The 20706-nt window shown below is 38.2% G+C and overlaps 1 protein-coding gene across 3 annotated transcripts in view; it reads left to right on the top strand.

Annotated features, from left to right (window-relative positions):
• Positions 1 to 12211: 12211 nt before the first annotated feature.
• The window catches only part of LOC131432141 (synaptotagmin 1), a 74196-nt gene continuing 65701 nt past the window's right edge, over positions 12212 to 20706 (top strand). For 2 of the 3 annotated variants that reach the window (XM_058598250.1, XM_058598249.1), the window contains exons 1-2: positions 12212 to 12533; positions 12836 to 12993. In XM_058598250.1, coding sequence (XP_058454233.1) covers positions 12852 to 12993 — 142 coding nt within the window. In that variant the 5' untranslated portion in view covers positions 12212 to 12533; positions 12836 to 12851. The remainder of the gene's footprint in view (positions 12534 to 12835; positions 12994 to 20706) is intronic. The other variant, XM_058598251.1, reaches the window with a different exon arrangement.

Below are 20706 nucleotides of genomic sequence, written 5' to 3'. Positions count from 1 at the left end.
ATTATATTACTGCTTTGCCCTATTTCCTGAAAAAATCTCCACAATAAACGTTTACATTCTATAGGAAAACGTGTATTTGTTGATGTAAAAGCTTCTTCTTGTAAATTCGGAAATGAATGATGCAGGAAATCATTTCTGTTGTGATCAGCAAAAGTGCACGGAGGAGCGAGTAGATTAGCGAAATTAATAAATTTTGCCTTATATGAGTAAAAAAGAAAAAGATGCCTTCAAACGGTTTAACTTAAGTTATGCACTGACAATTTTTTCAGTAATTTGCTTTTCTAGCATTGATAATAGTATATCATAAGAATTTCTCTTATCTGATTCTGATGCAGTTTATTCAATTGTACTCCATTTAAAAAAATGCGGGAGATCAACGATTTCAGACGTAGATCACGTCATGTCTTATCTTGATCATATGTGATTGATCATCATCCAATGATTGAACTTACATAAATCAAGAATCATTTTAGCTCAAAATCACTACCGATTGTGTGACGGAAGATCAGTACCGATATTGATCGATGTGATTTAAAATTCACTGATCAACTGTTCATGAAAACATTCTCCGGCAGTGATCTCGTTTTGATGAGGTTTTGGTCTTTATTTTCTCAGCCCTGTATGCTACACTAAGGAAATATTATTCTTTACTTAAAACAATAATATATCGGTGTACCCCTAGGAGGAATAAAAAAGATGATTTAAATGTTTCATCAATTCCAACCAATTACTTTTGTTAATTTATATAATTGATATTAATAAAATAATTCCGATGATTTTGTAGTTTCAGGGACATTTTTTAATCTAATGACAGCATGTAATAAATCGATTTTTCCCTCATATTTGTATGGTTTGTCATACATATTGAGAATGTATTGAGATAAAAATCGTGTTTTCCGTTGCTCCCAAGCATTTCTTTGTCATACAGCGCTCAAAACTCCTACTGCTGGAATAGGGGGAAAAGTCGTTTACACAAAAATTTCGAGATCTCGGATTTTAACAATCTATGGCTTGTTGGATAGCTATTACAGTGCGGAATCTAAGTCTGAAAACATATTCTGTTTTCAAGGTCAAATGTGATAGATACTGTCAAAAAACAGAAAATTTTGATATAAAACTGCGTATAACTCAAAAAGTAAACATCCGATCTCAAAACCATTCAATAGCGTTTTGGGTGACGGGGAGACCTTTCATTTGCGACTAGTTTGATCAAAATCGGTCCAGCCATCTCTGTGATCTCGACCTCTTAGTTGACAACACACATACAGACACACACACACACACACGAACATTTTCTTAGTTCGTCGAGCTGAATTGATTGGTATATGACATTCGGGCCTCAGAAAATTTTTCGAAAGTTTGAGCGAATTCTATACCTATTTTTTATATATATAAAAAAAGGTAAATACCGTAATCCACCTGATGGTGTGATAATGCCTTTCTCTCGTTCAAACAGTCTCATTATAACATACTTGTTTCATGATGTCTGACATGAATTTGGACTGAAATTTTCTGACGAAAAATCATTCACATTGATTTGGTTAGTTAGGTTACTACCTTGGGGTACTCCAGACAAGTTAGAGAAACTTGAGGAATTAGTTGAACCAAGCTTAGTACGTAGAGTTCTGCCAGTCAAGTATACTGAAATGAAAATTTTTTTTATATAGATTAGATTTGTCATATGAATCGTATAATTCATAGAGGTCATATGTAATCTCTATTAAAAATGTACGTGAAGTCTAAATCAACGTTCCACAATTCAATGGATAAGAATATTATGCACCAGGCCCGCGCGCAAGCCCATGGAAGATTTTTCAATATTAAGTTTCATGAACAATAGAGTTCTTATTATATAAAAGTGCAAATATCTTGAGTTTTCTATCAAATTTTTGCGCCTTCTTCATCTTTTGAAACCTCTTCCCTCCCTTGAATGAATACTCCCCTTGAATAAATAACAAATTTAGGAAAAATAAATTTTTGCCCTCAAACATCGCTATAAAAGTTAAATATATAAACAACGTAGTCCCATAATTAATTGCGACAATTCATTTTCAAATATTATACAAAGCCTAATGAAATCAGGCATCCCTACAAGCAGCTGATCTGTGTTGACAAACGGGGGGAAACCAACTAGTAAAAATACGTTTACACAACACAAGGGATGTACCGATAGTAAATAGCTCCCGCAGTTCAATATAGGTGGAGTTAGTGTTCCACGAAAATTTATTTGTAGAAGAATTTACTCATAATGTCACGTCTGTCAGTCTGAGTTTTTACCGTTTTTTTTAGTTTCTACGTAGACGTTGCAGTTTTAATAAACAGGTTAACAATAATTCTTTTCATATTTCATGTTTCAGAAATGCGTTGTGTTCGAATCAAAAAATTTTCGCCGGGACAATAATCTATAAAAACGTCCAACACACTTAAATTTAATTCTCGAGCTTGGGACGGGTATTTTTTTTACAAGGTGAAATGCATTTACGCACGGAGTGTGGGACTCTCCACAGGACTACCCAACTGTGGATGGGAACTACCCACTAAAACACCTTGGATCTCCAACCCTACCTTCCCGGCACCAACGCTAGGTATTACTTCGGGGTGGAAGGTTATTGGTGCTCACAGCACCCTCCCCAGATTTATGCAGAATGGGGATCAGCAGCCTGCTCTCGAGGGATCGACCAGTTGGATGACGAGGTCGGTCCAGTGATGCCGGTTGGAGGGTAACTTCCATTTCACTGGCGCCTCGACGACCCAAAACTGATGCTACGTCGCGGAACTACTCGACAAGTCTCCGCCATAAGATCTAGTCTACACCAACGACGAGGGAAGTCCTCCCGAACCGACGCTTACGGTACGCGTCTACGACCCGACCGAAAGGATGCCTAAGTCGATCCAATGATTCCGGTTGGAGCGTGACTTCCGGTTCACTGGCGCTCAGACGATCCTAGCGGTACCACGCGACGATTTACTTATCTAGTCCCCGACAAAGGACCTAGACTACTCCGACGGAGAGTTCCCCGGCCAAGGAGATTCTCCCGACACCGAGTCCTCTCTTACACCACACGGGACACCCGATGGAGTGCCGAGGTCGGTCCAGCGATTCCGGTTGGAGCATGACTTCCGGTTCGCTGGCGCCTCGACGATTCGAATCGGTGTTGTGGCGACTACTCGACTAGCCCCCGCCGAAGGATCTAGCTTACACCGACGTAGGAGGCTGTCCCGAAACCGACGCTTTCGATACCCGTCAACGCCCGGCCGAGAGGATGTCTGGGTCGATCCAGTGATTCCGGTTGGAGGATAATTTCCGGTTGACAGGCGCCCTGACGATCCTGGAGGAATTACGCCACAATCTACTCGTCTAGTCCCCGACGAAGGATCTAGACTACTCCGACGAAGAGCTCCCCGGCGAAGATGGTTCTCCCGGACCGACGTTTATTCGCTGATCCCTCTTGAACCTACTTGGGACGGGTATAGCGTGAGTCGATGCCTTTCACAACTTCAGTCAGAAAGTTCGATAGATGACATACTGGCTTCTTTTTCCAGAAAAATATTTCTCTCCTTATTCTGGTTGCTCCCTGTTATAAATAATACATTCCTCGCGATCACTGTTGCCAGTAGAGATAGTTACTCATTCTGAAAAGCTTCTTCCCTTATAACATGCAATTATCCCACACCGCCCCCTTGAATCACTCACCTTTTTTTAACACTTGAACCCTCTGTCGAACCCCTCCTAGAATATTTTTTGCGTACGGGCCTGTTATGTACAATTTGTATGAAAACTAAATTAAACTCACTTCATTACATAGTTTATATTTATTGGATGAGTCTTATGGATCGTACGCAGAAATATTTCATTAAATACATATATAAACTTATAAACTTTAATGGAAATTTCCGAAATCGAAAAAAAATGTTGATGCCAAAAATCTTCGAATTGCAAAGAAACGTCAAGATTTAGTGTCATCTCGAAATTTTTTTTTTCAATAATCGACGGTAAAGAAAACAACGCGTTATGTCGGTTACGTCACTTATACCATTATATCTCCGGAACCAAAAGTCACAGCCATTTGATCTTCGAACTTGATCAATGGCCTGACAGTAGCTCTCAAACGAGCCTAAGTTTGTTAAAATCGGTTCAGCCATCTCTGAGAAAATTGAGTGGAAAAATATCTTCGAAAAGTGCCCACACACAGACATTTTCCGATCTCGTCGAACTGAGTCGAATGGTATATAACACTATGGGTCTCCGAGGCTCCGTTCGAAAGTCGGGGTTTTCAGTAATCCTAATACCTTTCTATAGAGAAAGGCGAAACATTCACAGAAACCACAACGGCTTAATTTCGTCTATTTCCGACTGACAATCACTGCATTGTTTTTTCAACTCTATGAAAGCAGTGCGCGTTATATGGAACAAACCAGTTCGTGCTCGCATCTCATCCGACATAGTCGAAAATTTCTCACGTTCGCGACGACAGAAACAAAGACAATACAGTGCAGTGAACAATAGAGTGTACGAAATGGGCAAATACGATTTGACAAAGCCTGAAACTTGGCCTACAAAACCAAATTCAATTTGTATTGATTTCAAGCGCTGCAAAGTTAGACCAGCAGCAACCGAAATTGAAAGCTTGTTTAAGGAACGAATGCATCTAAACGTTAACGATGTAAGTGAGATTCAATTCAACAAGGCGTCTAACTGTGGGTACATTATGTTTAAACGTGAACGAGATGCAATTGCATTCCCTTCGGTTACAACGAGGTGCACAGTGTTGATCATGACAATGGTAAATATAAAATCCCTGTGTACATGGTGGACAATGCCATAGAAGTACGCGTGCATGACCTTCCCACGCAGACCAGCAATCAGTTTGTTCGGGAAAGTATGTCGCAGTACGGTGAAGTTATTTCCATCGAAAGGGAAGTATGGCGGATGTTTTTCCCGGGTATCCGGAATGGCGTACGAGTGGTACGTATGCAACTACGTAAAGCAATTCCATCTTACATCATTTATGATCAAGACGGGATACATCCGTGTAAAACACTGATTACGTATGAAAATCAACTGGTTACATGTCAGTTTTGTGAACAACCTGCACACTACGGCAAACCTTGCACAAAACAAAACAAACAAAAACAAGGACAACCGCTCAACAACGGAAACTAGTGAATGCAGTGTTCCTGTTTCAAAAACACCTTCACCATCTAATCAACTGCAATCAATGTACAAAGCGCATCTACAGCAACTACCAATGAATCCAAGACTGCGATCAACAATGAAAACAAGGAAACGGAAACCACTCACAACTACAACGATGTAGCAATGGATGATATGAGTCACGGACAAAATGACCTCCAATCTTCGCTAGAAGGAAATGGAAGCTCCTCTCCCCCTAGAAGAAGGGTGACAACGAGATTCAACAATAAAATAACAAAAACATGGGTAAATCGGCCACGTAAAGCTTATGTATACGCAAATTGGCCTGAATAAAAATTGTTATATAAAAAAATATGGAACAAAAGTAGAAATAGCACCAAACAGGAACTGATATAAATTAAGATTAATTATTGTATGGCGACGATCAGCCCACGACAACGTGAACCAAATACAATATCGTTATAAATCAATAAATTATCCTATTCTTAAGTACTGTTAAGAAATGCCTTCGGCATCTTAAAGCTTAGGCAGTGTGTTTTATTAAATAAATTATTAAATAGAAAAGATCAATTTTTGATCTGAACAAGAAAAAATATAAAATCAGGTGACTCTGTAATACCCGATAATTACCGACCTATAGCGACACTTTCAGTCTTTAACAAAATCTTCGAAAAATTGCTGATTAGTCGCATAGGTTGTTTCCTAGAAAATCACAGAATACTCTATAGCATGCAATATGGTTTCCGAAGCGGAAGTAGCACAACCGTTGCTATAACTGAGCTCATAGATAATATTCTAGAAATAACGGACTCCAAAAGATATGTGGGTGCTTTATTTTTAGACTTAAAAAAGGCCTTCGACACTCTGAATCATGAAATACTGCTCCATAAACTGGACAAGTATGGAATTAGAGGGATTGCTAATAACATAATCCGAAGCTATTCAGAAAACAGAATCCAATATGTTTCAATCGATGGAGAAACAAGTTCTTCAAAACTAGTAAGCTTTGGCGTACCACAGGGAAGTAATATCGGGCCCTTACTGTTCTTGCTATATATCAACGATATATGCAAGATTAATCTCTCTGGTATTCTGGGAACATCATATAAAGGAAATCGAAAAAAAATATCTCATCATTGTGTGGAATTTTAAAACGTGTAAGTCATTTTGTACCACGGAAGACACTTATTCTGTTCTATTTCGCTCATATTCATCCTCGCTTGAGTTACCTCACTCTTGTCTGGGGTAGAGCCTGTAAGTCAAAATTGAAGAGATTGCAAATATTGCAAAATCGTTGTATCAGAATAATATTCGATCTACCCTTTCTATTTCCTACAGTTCAGCTTTATACAGATCTTCCTCATAAAATCTTACCCATTCTAGATATCTGCGATGAACAAACCTTAATCCACAGCATAATACATAAACAGGAGACTTTTCACAATATAACAATAAATACAACACCTTGAATTCACAACACAATGCAAGTTAATCATCTTTCGCAGTCCCGTGCATTTTCAAATTTCGGTCAGAAACGAATTACATTGATTGGTCCAGCAATATATAACAAACTGCCCAGAGAAATACAGAACATTACGCATCGTCACTAATTCAAATCCAGCATCAAAAACTACTTAAGAACTCGTATACGCCAATTACTAATCTAAGTTACTAATTATGTATTTGTGTCTTTTTTCCTACGTGTTATATGTAAACCGTCTACAAACAGCTAAATGTAATTATTAATTCAACGCGTTAGAATCTCCTAAATTGTAACTATTCTTGTTAATATATGTGCTTCTTTAAAAGGACAAATAATCCACTAGAAGCACACCATTCGTTTTTGTCATATTTAGTATAGCTCTCTATTCATTAATGTTACTTCAAGAAATTGAATATTTTCAGCCATTTCAGATATAGTATAGTAGTAATTCAATATTTGTTTTTTTAATTGTTGTTGCCAATGGCTGAAAATGGTGCCCATTACCAGGGGGCACAAATGCGAGCCTTTTGGTGTGGGGGAGAGTGGAGGGTTAATAATAAAAAAAAAAGATAAATAAATTCACAGTTCAACGACGACGGGTATTACATAAACTACTGTAATGATGGCTAATAATAAAAAAGACAATATGTTAGAAATTGTGCATTGTCCATAAACCTATACGATACAATCAATTGGACGTTGAGATTATTCCCGAAATAGATAATCATAAAGAGGTTATCAAAATGATTAGCAGTTGATACGATACGATGAGTAATATTCTGTTATTTTTCAAATGGAGCTATGCCAGATTTGAGACTTATTGTTAAGATCCCTATTAATACACCAAGTGATGTGATAAAACCTTTTTATTGCAATTTTAACAGTCTCATTCAAACATTCATAGGGGACGGGTATAGCGTGATGGAATAGTCGATGCCTTTCACGCAGCCCACCTGAGTTCGATTAACAGCCCCGCACATAGGGTCAGAAAGATTTTCTGGATCGAAGAGGCGATTGACCTAAGATGTTAAAACCTCTATAATTGAAACAAAAAAAACATTCATAAGATTGTATCATCGGCCATTAGTATTTTCCCATAAATACCATTCCATAGCAAGTATCATAAACAAAGGGGGGTCAAAAAAAATTCATGTAACTTGACGAGAATTGATACGTTTTGAAGACCGTAGAAACATTGTGCATACTTTAGATGTGACTATACGGGGGATGGATGTAGCAAGTCCCTTTGAAAAGGGGGGTGTAATGTTTAAAACGAGGGAGCGTAGTAAGTGTCCTTACAGGGGGGGTCATGGAAAAGTTTGTCTAATTTGATGGGAATCGATGCTTTTTTAAAACCATAGAAACATTTTGCATATATTAGACATGATTATATGGGGGAGGATGTAACAAGTGCCTTTAAAAAGGGGGGTGTAATATTTGTAATGGCATAATTCCGGAATTACTGAACGGATAGCTATCAAACTTGGTACACGTCCTTCTAGCTCTTCAGAGACGGTATTTTTATAGAAGATTCATAGATTATAGAAGAAGTCATTAACAAGGAGGGGTCATGAAAAAATTCGTACAACTTGGCGAAAATTGATATTTTTTGAAGACCTTAGAAGCATTTCGCATACTTTAGAAATGATTATATGGGGGATGGATATAGCAAGTGTCTTTAAAAAGGGGGGTGTAATGTGTGTAATGGCATAACTACAAAACTAATTACGGATTGCTATCAAACTTGGCATATATACTTCTTGCTCTTCAGAGATGGTTATAAGAATATTTTTATGGGAGGAGGGAGCTCAGCAAGTGTCATTAACAAAGGGGGTCTTTAAAAAAATTATCTAATTTGATGAGAATCGGTACTTTATGAAGACCATAGATGCTTTTTGCACAACTTAGAGGACATTCGGTGGGGGGAGGTTGTAGTACAGGTTGCTCTTCAGCGATGATCATTATAACTTTCCTTAATATGGGGGGAGGAGGTCAATGACGAATTTTATATAATTAGAAGAGAATCGACATTTAGACTAGAAAGAGAGATTTTTGAAAATAAATTTTCATCTCCCATTGTTTATAAAACAATAGAATGGCAAGAATTTCAAGGTCGTAGTAGATAGTATTGCTGTTGTTTATTTGAATGCAACGCAATTTTCTTTAAATAATTTCAAAAGATCTGGTTCCATTTTGTCGAGGAATTCGAAGAACTAAGGGAAAATATGCTTTATCTGCCTATCAACGCGAGTGTATTTAAGTCTCAGCATAGCTACGAAACAACTAAACGAATCACCATTAAGTTTGGCACATGTACCAAAGGTGGGAATCGATATTTTTGAAAAGCACAGATACTTTCTACACTACTTAGGGTAATCATGGAGGAGATCTGCAGTAAGTTCACTAACAAAAGGGAAGTGCAATATAAAATTTATCCGATGAGAAACAATCTTGACTAATACAGAAACTTCCTTCACGTCAAAATAGATTTTAAGGTTATTTTGAGGGTGAGAGAGAGTAGCAAGTGTCCCGAACATGGAAAGTGTATGGGAAAATTTATCGGGTTTTACGAAAAATTAGTACTTCTTTACGAGTACAGCATAATTCTAGCAACTGAGTGAGGTTCACAAAAATATTCACAAGAGGGAGGAGGAATAAGTATTCTCAACATTGATTTGAATTGACGAAGAAATCATGCAATCAATGTGCATTTTTTTTATGTAAATTGAGAAAACTTTCGACTCAAGGTGATGGAAATAAGTTTACAACAACATTTGTATTAACTGAATAGTTATTCTATACGTTCTTCTCCCCGGTGAACGACCAAAATGGTTAAAATCAAATAAATGGTATAAAAAAGTTATCCTATAGTACGAATGTAGTTGTGATGATAAACAGCCTTTCGTTATAAAATAATCATTATGAGATGTAAAATTTTGAGCGATTACGTGGAAATAATGATGTCATAAAATTTTTAATAAAGAGAGAGAGGAAGTGTTTATAGCCATGGAAGCCAAAGGAATTGCAGATCGAATGTGACGAGAAAGTACGGAAGTACGTTATAAACACATATACATAATAATTCAAGTACGTTACAAGCACATATACAAACCCGAAGGTTACTAAGAAGGTATTTATAGAGAGAAAGGTGTTTTAAATGTTTCTAACAAAAGGTTTCAAATATAAAACTGACCCAATTTTACGACAATACCGTGAAAATAATGATTATTGTGAGATCTGAGATGGGACACTGTTCATTCGCAATCTGAACATGAACGAAACATTTTCGAGCAACGCCGGGTAATTCAGCTAGTTGTTGAATATACCAAACCCAGTAGCCTCTTCAATTCGTGATCCGTCCGTGTAAAATATTTTCTCAGAGTCAATATGCCTGAACTTACTTGTAGATATTTTAGGGATTTCCATCGAGCGTAAGTGATCCGGAATTCCACGCACTTGAATTTTGTTTGAGATTGAAACTCAACTAGCCTTTCGAAGTTATTAATAACTAGGAGATTCAGTACCTCACATCTTATTAGCAGTCGCGATGAAAGCTCTCAAAAACGATCTTTCAATGGAAGAACTCCCGCCAGAACTTCAAGACATATTCCATCACTGAAAGTATCGTTGTCTGATACAATTTTATTAGATCTTCCGGATGAGCACCCCACCAAGATCCTGTTATTGTTCGAAGAAAATTGACTCTTTGTTGGCATTTCGTTATCAGATACCTAACGGGTCCTCCCCACGTGCATTTGGAATCAAACAACACCCCGAGGTATTTGAAAATCAAATCCTGTTGGATCATTCTTCCCATCATATGAAGCTGAAGCTGCGCGGGATCATGCTTTCTTGAAAAGACGACCAGCTCCGTTTTCTCCGCAGAGAATTCGATACCCAGATGAACAGCTCAAACGGGCCAGTTATTTAAAATATCTTGCAATGGTTTTTGCAGATCAGTAGCGATCGGTTATTACTATTGTGAGCTTATCGAATAGGCTATTGTTTGTTTTCAAACGAGTCTAACAGTATGTTCACATTAGCGCTGATATCAAGTGATATACGGATATACTTGATATCCGATGATATCATGTGCGATATCCCATACAATTTGATGTCAACGCGTATCACCATTTTGGCATGATATCCGGGATATGTACGATATCATGTCGAGTTGTCAAAAATCGCAACTAGCAACACGGATAATGGCATTGAACGCACTCATTTATGAACGTCACTTCGAGAGTGATAAGAAACAATCATTATAATTTCGATTTTTTCAACGAATACTAGTGTTCGGAGACCATTAAATGCAAGACTTCAATTATTGATTGAATTGTAGGAGAGAAAAGCAATATTATTGATCTTACTCCCAATGGGAACATTCAATATAACAACTTGATTGTCAAACGATATCATTTCGATCATATGTGAACACTTCCACGTGATATGGATATCATCTCGGTATATTAAGTGATATAAGCGCTAATGTGAACATGGTATAAGTCGTTTGAAATCATCGAGAAATTTTTGCGCATAAATACACTGGGATTCGTCAGTTACGTCACGTATAAGATTCCATGTGATGAGCCGAAAATATTCAGCATAACCTTTCCAAGCTCGATCAATGACAAAATTGTAGTTTTTAAATAAGTCATCTTCGAGAAAATCGTATCGATGAAAAATGTACGGTTAGTCGGTTACGACACTTATACCATAATATCTGAACTTGATAAATGACTCAATAGAGTCTCTCAAACAAGCCTAAGCATGTAGAAATCGGTTACCGATATCAACGTTTCGTCGTTTACCTCACTTATGCCGTTATATTTCCGGAGCCAGAATGTTAACCATTTGATCTTCAAATCTAAGCTTGAAGAAATCGGTTCAGCCATCTCCAAGAACATTAAGTGGTGAAAAAATCTTTGAAAGTTGAACTTAAGTGACTGGTAGGAGCATTGTAAAAAATAAGCATTTGGTTGCACAGATTTTATGTGAATTAGGCTTTGAATACAGCGTGTGCAGTATAACTTTATGGTTTCGGTTGGAGACCTAAAGGCTTGATAGCACTGCAACATTTAACAATACTTATCACAAAGTACACAGCGTCTGCATAGTTTAAACTCTAAAAAATCCATATTGTGGAGGATTCTCATATAGCGCAGCCCTGAGGAAAATGTCAATCTTTCTCCATATGAAACTTTACGACCAATCGCCAGCCAGTTGTCAAATCCATGCAATCCAAGCAAGCTTTCATTCATACTTTTCTTCATCTTGTAACCATTGGCGATTCTCTCCGAGCAAGGAATGGAAAGCTCGTTCATATATTTTTGACAACATTCGTCTGCCCACCAATTGACGACACGGAATGGTCTTCAGTAGCCCTCTTCTTCCTACTCTCGACGGATGTCAAATCGCGAGCTTTGAGTTTGCGTACGCACCAGGCACTGGGGAAAAGCTTTCGCGCCAGAGAGCCTACTGTCTGTTGGGCGCTGCTGCGCATGCTTTGCTCCTTTTGCCATCCCATGCCTAGCAGCCAGTGAGTGAGGCTCTAGCTTTGGATGTTGTTTCGCTTGCTCCTCAATCGATTTTCCCACTCACTTGAAAAAGCTACCATCTTGGGAATGGAGTGAAAATTTTCCTGTTCCCCGATAAAGATTGAAAAATTGTGCTGCAATTTGTGGTCTGTTCGAATGAAAAAGTGCTTCAACGTGCTTCTCGGGACGGTACTGTGCTGATTTTCTACCGAGCAAAAGATGAATCGTGCGGGTAGTTGCTGTTGAGGAGGATTTTTCCTGTGCTTCAAAGTAGTGTTACCAAGCTGAAGAAAAATAGCAGTGGGTGACGAGCAGTTAAGCCCAGTAATCAGCGAAAATTTTCGCAGCAGCAAAGTTGGTACGGAATTTGTTTCGTTTTGCAGGGGAGGATTTTTTCACCTAGTAGGCGTGTTTGGATTTGAAAAGAGGGAATCGAGAAAAATTTGTAGAAAAAAATTTATTACTGTGCACTCGGAACTGACCCACGATTCATGTAGGTCATCTAATTAATTGTAAATTCGTGACAGGAAAAAAAGCTCATTACACAAACTGCAAGTGGGAAGTGCCGATGTATGCGAGAATATCCTTTTGATTTTAGTTTCGTCTTGGAAAAAAACGGACAAACTAATTGATTCGTGTGATTGTGTGTGCTTTCTGCAGCGAAAAGAAATCCAAAATGGCTCCGGGAATATGGAAAAGGGAGGCTGAACCCGATACCGATGCAGCGGACTTAGCAGAAGCTGCGACCACTTTGGCGACGAAAATCTTCGGACACAAGCATCACCATCGTACGACGACGGCATCGGAGCTAGAAACAGGTATGTAAGCCGTGTAGAAGTACGGAGGAAAAGAACTGTGATACTTTGTGACCTTTCGTCAATCGAGACAGTATTGAGCTGCTCTAGCTTAGGGAAAGGACTCTTTTTATTACCTTAATTAGATAAGCAAATTATGCGAACAGTCTTTGTTTTCGAAGAGAATGCCAATTTAAATAGAATCCGAAGGGTGAGTCAAAAGAATTCTCTCCAGAATCGTTCACCTGTTTATTACCGATATGCTTACTGCTTCAACCAAAGTTATGTAATTTTGTTGCTTTCATGTCCCACTTAATAGTGTCTAAGGGAAGGATCAAAGCAACCAATGTTGAAAAAGAAAAACACTCTGGATTCTTTTCTCGCTTGCTTCGTTTCTCATGGTTCGTACATCTCATGGGCACTCACGTGTCTGAGGTTTCGAGAAGAAACCGACGAAAAAATGATAAATGAAATTTAAAACCCACGGATTCTTCCAATAAGGGTTATGTGCGAGCATTTTTTTTTTTTTATTCAGAGTAACGAAGAGGAAAAATTATCGCCGTTAGCCACCCGCCCACGTGAAAGCCAATTTCTATGCTGTTCGTTTCCCTCAACCATTTCCACCCGTGACTGACTGGCAGGCAGAGAATGCGAAGTATTTTAAATAAACATGGGCGTTATTCAGTAATTGCGTACGTAAGGAGGCGAAAGAAAAGTGTCTTCAAGAAGGCGTCGGTCTCGATTTGAGACTGACTATGACATCAGCACCTTCGGTGCCGCTGTTGTTCGTCCATTGGTCCATCCTCTGTTGTCCCACCAGCAAAGAAAAAATAACATCGATAAATTTGATCACAGTGAGCATTGCGAAGCGACCGTATGTCTGTACGGTAATCGAAACCGCTCGATACGAACTGCAATGGCCTGCTTTGCCAGCCTGAAGATTCAAGGAAGATAAAATGGCGAAAATGTAGCTGAACAAACGGATGACTTGCATATGTATTTGCTTTAACCACCATGGGAGTGAGATTGGATGACGGTTATATCGACTTTTTCAGTACTGTGATTACATCGGAAACCGTAGCACTCTGGCGAACGTTCGTTATCGATTGTCTACGCTGCTGGCTATCGAAAGCGCAACGAAATAGGATACCAGGAACGCAACTTTTTCCTCTTTCTTCTATTGCGAACAAAATAGAAGCAATATAACATAACATATCTGCTACAACGCAGAAGGCACTGAGTGGAAATAAAATATTGCGATATACTCGACTCGGGTAACAGTTCATCTATTACGAGATTTATAAAATATCCTTTTATCTCTTTCGAAAAAAAAAGAAGAAGGTTGTTTCTGTATTTGATCATTTGTTGGATCATATGCAGATACGCAGTTGAGTTGTTGTCATCTACATATATTGAAGCTCAATTTAAAGGATTATTCAGAGAAATAACCGGAAGAAATATGGGGAGGACTTTGATTTGTTTAAATACCCAAAGTAGTTGTATGAGCGATTCATTTTTCACTTAAGGTCTAATAGCTGAACATAATTTCACCGAAGAGGTCATTTCGCCGAGTGTCTGCGATTCATCACAAATATGGTTTCTGAAAGATTCTGAAGATTAATAATGCTATCGTGGATCTCCGAATTTCTATTTTAGTAAATAAGATAGCATGTTCGTTGACAATCATCGGGTGTTACTGACACGAATATACAGAATGAAATATTGAAGATTCAATAGTTTTACAATAAACAGCTATTAAAACAGCAGTCTATCATTTTGTGCTATATGCTCATATGTGGAATCAGTGAATCTTAAAATAGCATCCGATTATAGCGATAGGGGAGACCAGGGCAAAAGTGGCTACTTTTGGTCTTGCGCAATAAATAGTACGTAAAATAGTGTTTCAACTAGGAATGTCATAAACTGTTCGAAATCTACAACCTTCAGTTACAAAACGCATTTGATTTGAGACATACATTCTCACTCATATGGGTGCAATACGGTTTGGAGGGAGCCAACCTTGGAATTGAAAATCTCAAAATGGGTGGGGAGAAAGTGGCCATTCACATTTGGATGCCATTTGGATCAGACATGACGAAATAGTATGTGTAAATTAAATTTTTGAATACTTTTGATATCTTAAAATTATTTTGTGCATGAGAAATATCATTTCATTTTAAAATTTCTGGTTTTCTAAGACCCAATTTCATTCATAATCTTATTCACTGTCTGGCTTAGAAAAGCAATTCGCGCATGTGAAAATGCTGTCGCTTGAACGCACAATCCGGGTGCTTTTTTTTTTTATTCAATAACATATATTAAGGCACACTGCGTTAAGCTATAAGATGCCGAGGGCATTTTTTAACTACTTAAAATTAGAGTAAATTAGTATCTTCAATTTCATGATCATATTTTCCAACTTGTCATCGATAGAGGCTGGTTGTATGCTGAATTGGTGACGTTGGTGCCTGGTGACGTTGGTACGCATGGATGGTGGTCGCTTTCTTCGTGTGGGTTCGCGGGACACACCCCCGGGCAACGAGAACCCGGTGGGTGGCCCGCATGTTGATCGTCGACTGGGGCGGCCCTCCGTGGTGGTGAATTTTGCGGAAAAGAAGGAGTGAAACAGAGAGAAATAAATTTTGTTGAAAAAAGGGGAAGAAAGCAAAATTACTTACGTCAGCAAAAAGATCTAATTGGTTCACGTCGAGATAGTGAAGAGATGAAAGAAGGGGGAGCAAAAAAAAATAGTGTCAGCACAAGATCTTGTTAGTTCCGAAGAAGATGGTGAACAGATGTTGGATGAGAAGTTGCGAGCGGATGTTAGAGTCGAGGTTGAATTGAAATATCGTCGGGGGATAGCAGAACACAGAGCAGATTTGTAAGTTGATGTTTTTTATGAACTGGTGCAAGAGTGACATATAGGAAAGGTCTCGATGGGCCAAATTGTCTCGTACTGGAACCCCGGGTGATATACCTCGGGCCCGAAGGGAGTCTATTAGCTGCGATCTGGCGCCACAATACTCACAATATGTTCAATGTCGTGATAATCCTTACCGCAAGTGCAGAGACCGCTCTCCACCTGACCTATACGCCGGAGGTGTGCATTCAAAAAGTGGTGATTAGACATAACCCGGGACATCACACGTATGAAATCTCGACCCACATTCATCCCTCTGAACCAAGGTTTCGTCGATACCTTCGGGATTATTGTGGGTAACCATCGTCCTAGCTTCCTTTTACTCCATGAAGTTTGCCAACTTTCGAGAGTCCTTCGACGAGATATACTAAAAAATTCGTTGAAGCAAATTGGTCTTTCGTAAATTTCACCATCTAATGCGCCCGCCTTGTCCAACGAGTCTGCCATTTCGTTGCCCGGAATAGAGCAATGCGAAGGGACCAGGACTAAGGAAATTTGATAAGACCGTCGAGATAAAGCTCTCAAGTGGTCCCGTATTTTCCCCAGGAAATATGGGGGATGCTTCATTGGAGAGAATCCGGGTGCTGTTAATAGAGTAATTTTTACCAGTAAACGCAGCATTCATCCAAATCATTCGATGGTTCGCAATCTTCGCTCATCTTTAGTGCTGCCGATGCCAAAAGTGCTTTAGAAACGTTTTGAAACATACTAAATGAGGTGCGAAGTTTCGGGTCTTATAAAGCAAATGTCGATTTTTTACTTGAATTTTTTTTTATTCTTCAGTATAAACTCCAAAAGATTTGTCAAGGTCTTCAAAATAGGCTTCCGTTTTTGCAATGACCTAAGCATTCAAAAAAATTTTTTTTCTTTCTATACCTTTTCAGGTTTAGAAATTTGTTTTTTTGTTTGCTTGTTCCATCTGACAATAAAAGTCCTAATGAATATAAGGTCAAGTTATAAAATCAAGGATTGCGACACTTTCTGAACAAACTTATGCGCTGATTCTCCAAAATCGAATAAATTTTCAACTAGGGACAAAGTTCGAACACACGCTGCAATAGGTTCGTTGGTTACAAACGATGTCCGATGGAATCTTCGTTGTAGCAAACCTGTTGATCGTAGAGTTCGTTGTGAAACCCGGAAGTCGATGAGAGACAGAATCTTTGGAGAGTCGATTTCGCCGTTGATAATCTTCGTCACAAACGCAGCTTGTTGAATCTTCCTTCGTCGTTCCAGGGTGTCAAGACCTAACCGGCGACATCGATCAGGGTACGGTGGCAGAACCAAGGGATTTCGCAAGAAAAAATCTTTTAGCGCAACCCGAACAAATCTTTTCTGAACACGCTCAATCCGCAAGTTCCAAACGAGTTCGTATGGACTCCATACCAAACTGGTATTTTTCAGCAATGGTCGCACTAAGGAACAGTATAACGTCTTCGAACATCCTTGATCCTTGAAATCTCTGCTCATTTTAGCTACGAATCCGAGTTGTTTCGTTGCCTTAGATATTAAAGCAGAACGATGCTGATTAAATGTGAGTTTTGCAACCAGTACAACACCAAGGTCGTTAACACGGTCAACTCTCATAAGTGTTTGTCCATCAATTTTGTAGTCGAAGATTAATGGATGAAGTATTCGGTGAAATGTAATTACTTGACATTTGGCTATGCCGATCACAAGATGGTTTCGTCGACACCATGTGCCAGCAGTTGTCTAGCAGTTATTGAAGATGGACGCAGTCCTCATAATTACGAATTAGTAAGTACAGCTTCAAATCGTCGGCTTAGATCAGCTTGCATTCATAACCAAGCAGCAAAGCGGCATCGTTGAAAAACAGTGCGAACAGAAGGGGACCCATATTACTGCCTTGTGGAACTCCTGATTTATTCGTAAAAGGGGACGAAACTGAGGTTCCCAACTGTACACGTAGAATTCTACCACACAATAATAGTCGCTGGGGGCCAGGCCTGGAGTAAACGGGGCATGGTGGACCAATCCGTAACCGCAGAACATTCAATTTCACCGTTGCTTTTATACATGAAAACACTGGTGCGTCTTTTTTCCACAGCTTGATGATAACTAAAACTCGTCTAACACGATCAGCTGTATCGATGGAATGTGACATTTAGTGTTCGAATTATTGCGAGGGGCCATTTTCGCCACGGTCTTCACTACATATATAGTTGTAAGCCTCATAATTATACATATACGTAATTCTTGGAATGATTAGTGTATATATTTGGTGACTATTTGTGATGAGAATCCCGCCAGAGGATTTTATATGTAAAATAAAATTTTCTCAAGAATCCATAGTATTAGAGATTCTAATTTAACATATGTTCTATTCAACCTATTGTTGAACTGAAGTTTTTCCCATATATTTCTATGATTGGTATGATTTGTAGACGGGATCATTATAGAAAAAATTGCCAATATTACGTATACAATCATGGCACGAATTTGTTTTTCATACGTGAGACAATCGGATTCATAAAAAAATAACACCATATGACCACCATCACTTTTTTTGACATCATAATATTTGAAAAATTCAATCTATCCATATCTTATAAATTTGTGAAAGTGGTATTTAGTAGTATTTTGACCAGAGCTTAAAATTGTCATGCATTCTCAATTTATTATTTTACTGCCTCATTCGTAACCTTTTTCTGTCATTTTCGATTCTCAAAGCTTCGGTTGAATACCAACACAGCATACTATGGGATTTTCATTGAAAACAGCAAACGACTAAAAGGGCAAATAAAAGAAAGAACACAATTTTGAAACTACTGTTCCGCTTATGTCACTGACTGAACATCGATTTCGTTATCATAGTTTGCAAGCGAAGCTGTGAGTTACATTATTTTTCTCGTCATTTTCGTCTATTTTGAGTCAATGAAAATGACTTTTATTAGCTCTGATTTTGACTGCTTTAAATACGGAATTGTGAGCTGTGATTTAGAATAACGGGGGTTTGTTTGGGTCTTGATTGTTGTGATTGCGATCGTATCCGGTTGGATTTAATCAAAATTTTAAGTATCCGAACCGGTTTATGAGACATCCACAAACAACCAAACAAATTTCGATGACTTTTTAAAATTAAGTAGAAAACAGAAACTAATGTGACTAATGGGCCATTGATTGGTTATCAATCATTAAAACCTGCTAATCGAATTGATGTTATCTACACATCAACCTGTAACATTCAAATCAGCAATCAGATCACAACAGAAATTCAACAATAGTGTAAGGGAATGCAACCTTTTATTCTAATCTAAGTTTACAAACATCGATTCAGCCATTTCCGAGAAAATTCCCCCATTGAGACACATATTTACAACTTCAACTAAATGAACGAATCGATTTAAACGAACGAATTGATTCGAATATAATATGAAAGTCTGTTCTCTGGATACATAGAAGAAAAACCTTAAAAACTCCTTTTATGGAAGTTTTCAAAGTTACGCATTTCTTTCTGAAGTTACGCGGTTTTCTTACGCGAATATTCAAAGTTATCCAGTTTTTTTTATATTAGAAATGCATGAAACGTCATGATCTGGTGTTATCCCGAATTTTTTTTAAATCAACTCTTTGACTGAAAATTTTCGATTTAAAAAAAAAAAAAAGATCTCGACGTTCATGCATTTCTAAGACATTATGCATTTAAAAAAAATTCTATATCGGAATCCTCAAAATTTCCAAAAGATATTTTTCAAAATAAAATTTCTCAGATAAACCAGGTCTGGATGTTTCATGCATGTCTAAGACATTTGGCATAAACAATTTTTTTCTGTAAGTGAATACTGTGGTGGCTAAGTACAGCGAAGCATGCTTAGTTTCGTCTAGTCAGTTGGACTTTCTTTTCATGTGTTTTCATATGCAGGTTAGTTTAATTGGTAAAACAATTTCCCCGGCTATTAGTTAGCTACGGGTTCGAGTCCCGTCTCTGCGGTAACATTTTCGCAGTTTTCATTACATCATTGTGTTCATATGTCAATTTTTCAATCTGTTTCCCCCGTGTATCTCACGGTAATAACCGTAGAAAACTCGTACAAAATGTGTAACAAATTTAGATATAGTATTGTTATTTACAGATCAACGTTTGTAACAATTTTGTTATTAAGATAACAAGATTAAGATTAGATAATTGGTGACCGAATGATTGTCTGGAACTTTTCTAATTTTTCGATGCCATACTTATGGAATGATTTTTCCATGGCCTCCAAAAATGGTTCGGTTAGGGCGATGACTCTCACATTCGAGCCGAATATTTGTTTCCTGGAGTATCTTTTTGAGTTCAGCAAAGGACAACTAGGACAAGCTGAAAAAACAGAGCCCAATTCATTCAATTTGGCCATTGTTTTCATTGACTTGTATTTTTTTTTTATATTCATATGAAGCCGTTTGCTTCGATTTCGCACTTCAAACGCATCAGTAACTCAATGTTTTCCAAGATAGTCCATGTTAATTATACCTCGAGGAACTAAAAACTGAAGCCATGATTGTACCAGCTATCTGTTCCGTTTTCCAGGCGGCCGTCCCCGTCTGAATACTGATACGACTCCGGAAAAAATAAGTGGATCCATGTTTCGTCCACTGTTACATCCCAAAGTAAGAAATACTTTTTATTGCAACTAAACAGTGCTGACCAGCTCTAGATAGTTGATGCGTTGTTGCTTTTGTTCGATTATGAGGAACGCGGTACGTATTTGGAAAAGATTTTTCTTGCCCATGTTTTCGCGTAACGTCGTAAAAGCACTTGATGTGTTAACGTTATGATGATTTTGCGTTCATCTATCACGATTAACGAAACTTAC

This window comes from Malaya genurostris, chromosome 2 (genome assembly GCF_030247185.1).
Source record: "Malaya genurostris strain Urasoe2022 chromosome 2, Malgen_1.1, whole genome shotgun sequence".
Taxonomy (NCBI): domain Eukaryota; kingdom Metazoa; phylum Arthropoda; class Insecta; order Diptera; family Culicidae; genus Malaya; species Malaya genurostris.
Note: the sequence above shows the minus strand (reverse complement) of the source record. Positions and strands in the feature narration are given on the sequence as shown.